Source organism: Esox lucius, chromosome 1 (assembly GCF_011004845.1).
Source record: "Esox lucius isolate fEsoLuc1 chromosome 1, fEsoLuc1.pri, whole genome shotgun sequence".
Lineage (NCBI taxonomy): Eukaryota > Metazoa > Chordata > Actinopteri > Esociformes > Esocidae > Esox > Esox lucius.
Window position 1 is genome coordinate 32,671,640 of NC_047569.1, and position 2,087 is coordinate 32,673,726.

Here is a 2,087-nt window from a genome sequence, read left to right on the forward strand (position 1 = left end):
TGTTAAACTGCTTAATCTCATCTATCCCCTGGTCTTAGGTGAGTACTGTAACCTCCCCCTCTACATGAAGACGGACCCCTTCTTCCGTAAGCAGTCGGAACTGCATGACCCGTGCCCGGTGGTACCTCCCCGTGAAACCTCCATCCGAAGCCTGGCCCAGCGGGCCTACCACACCCAGGGCCGCCACATGACCCTGGATTCCTCCAAACAGCAGCAGGCTCTGACTCTCGGCCACGCTGGCCTGGCCGGCATCAGTGCCTCAGGGGGAGCATCAGGGGGCGGCGGCAGCGGCGGCGGCGCCGTAGGAGGGTCAACAGGAGGAGCGTCTGGCGGTTCCAGCACCTCCTCCTTGCCTCAGAGGACTCTCGCCATGCCCAGCTCCTCCTCCGCCCAGAGCGCCGGGGCCGCCGCCTCCGCAACCGCCGCTTCTGCCTCGTCCGGCGGCGGGGCGACCGGGGGGAACCAGAGCGGCACCGCCGCCAGAGATGGATCCAGAGACTCTCTCCTGGAGAGCAGCTCGTCGGGCCTGGGCAGACTGGACAGACAGAAGCAGGCAGCGGCCGGGGCCTACTCCAAATCCTACACACTGGTGTAGCAGAGGCCGCTGGCGTAGCTCGCTGAAGCCTCGGGGAGGGTTAGGGCCACAGACACGTGTACGCAAACCTGACGCCTGCACAGTCAGGTCAGTGGCCGCTCGGGGGCCCCAAGGACCAGGGACACTCTGCAGGGGCCCGAACGGGGTCCTTACAGCACAGGGGTTTGTCGTCTTTCTGCTCATTTGTTTTTCCACCGTTCTCTTCATCTCTCCTGCTCTTTTTCTCTGTCATGCTTCTTTTTGTTTGCCTGGAGTTGACTTGTCAAACTGAACATAATTTCTGTCATTTTGTTTCTCATTCTTTCTCTCACTCTCTCTCCATCTCTCTGTTATCTATTAAGACACCCCAGAACTTATGCACGAAATACTTTCCATGTGCACTTGTTTTCTTGAATTCAGAACGGTAGGATAAATCAAGTTATAAGAGATAGTAGAGTTTCACATAAATCTGTCTAGGTGTTTTAGGACATTTGAAGTGTTTCTTTTCACGTCTCTGAAGGGTTTCGAGGTCAGAGTTCATCCAGCAGCGCATTGCCACGGAAAGTGCTTATGCATAAACCAACAACCTTGGTGTTGGTCGCTGGCCCTCCAATGCCAGCCTGGTACAGACTCAGACAGGTAACAGACTGTGGTTTCCTGGTAGAGACTCAATGATGTGGGAGTCTTGGGGATTTCTTTTTCATGCAATTAATGACACAGTATAGAGTCTTTTATAGGACAACACGAAACGGAGTGGAAAAAAATATCTATCAGGAGTCGTCTTCACGCGAATCTGAACAGTATTTTTTTTTTCATGTTTGTTTTTCTCTTTTTTTTTTTATAAACACACACAAAGTCGTGTGCGCTGTAAGAGTGGAGAATGGATTCACGGAAGCTTCACGAGCCTGAGTGTGTGGATGTGTGTAAATATATATGTATCCACGTGATGGACACACCTTCAGTGAACCTCTTTCATCCGTCTGTATGCTGACTCCTCGGAAGATCCTCCTGGCCATTGGTCACTTGGGATGGGACTGTGGGATAAGGACGGCACCGCTGTACAACGCTGGGGCGCCCGTCTCTTCCTTTTGGAGTTTGTTCGGCCGGTGTGATTCACACTCGTAACCGTTGCCTTGGATACGACAGGGAAGACGGACTGAGAGGAGAATAGTGGGGTGGGACTGAACTTAGAGCGGGGGTTGATTGGCTGCGCAGGTTCTCGTCTTGGACCTCTCTTGTTCTCTCCACCAGATGGAAGATGACTCTTCGGCCGTGTCATTCATTCTCCTGTAGTGCCAAACATCCGTTCCTTCATGCTGTCTACATAAAGCCCTTCATGCCATGTCCATTCCACCCCTCCACCATCCAGCCTCCCATACCCCACACTCCCCTACACCGATACCCCACCCTCCACCATCCAGCCTCCCATACCCCACACTCCCCTACACCGATACCCCACCCTCCACCATCCATCCTCCCATACCACCGACCCTCCATACCCCTACCCCCTCCA

At 54.0% G+C, this 2,087-nt stretch overlaps 1 protein-coding gene across 5 annotated transcripts in view; it reads left to right on the plus strand.

The window, feature by feature from the left end:
* LOC105012298 (Down syndrome cell adhesion molecule-like protein 1 homolog) overlaps positions 1-2,087 on the plus strand; it is a 132,127-nt gene extending 130,040 nt beyond the window's left edge. For all 5 annotated transcript variants that reach the window (XM_029121290.2, XM_029121296.2, XM_029121299.2 and 2 more), the window contains exon 34: positions 39-2,087. In XM_029121290.2, coding sequence (XP_028977123.2) covers positions 39-595 — 557 coding nt within the window. In that variant the 3' untranslated portion in view covers positions 596-2,087. The remainder of the gene's footprint in view (positions 1-38) is intronic.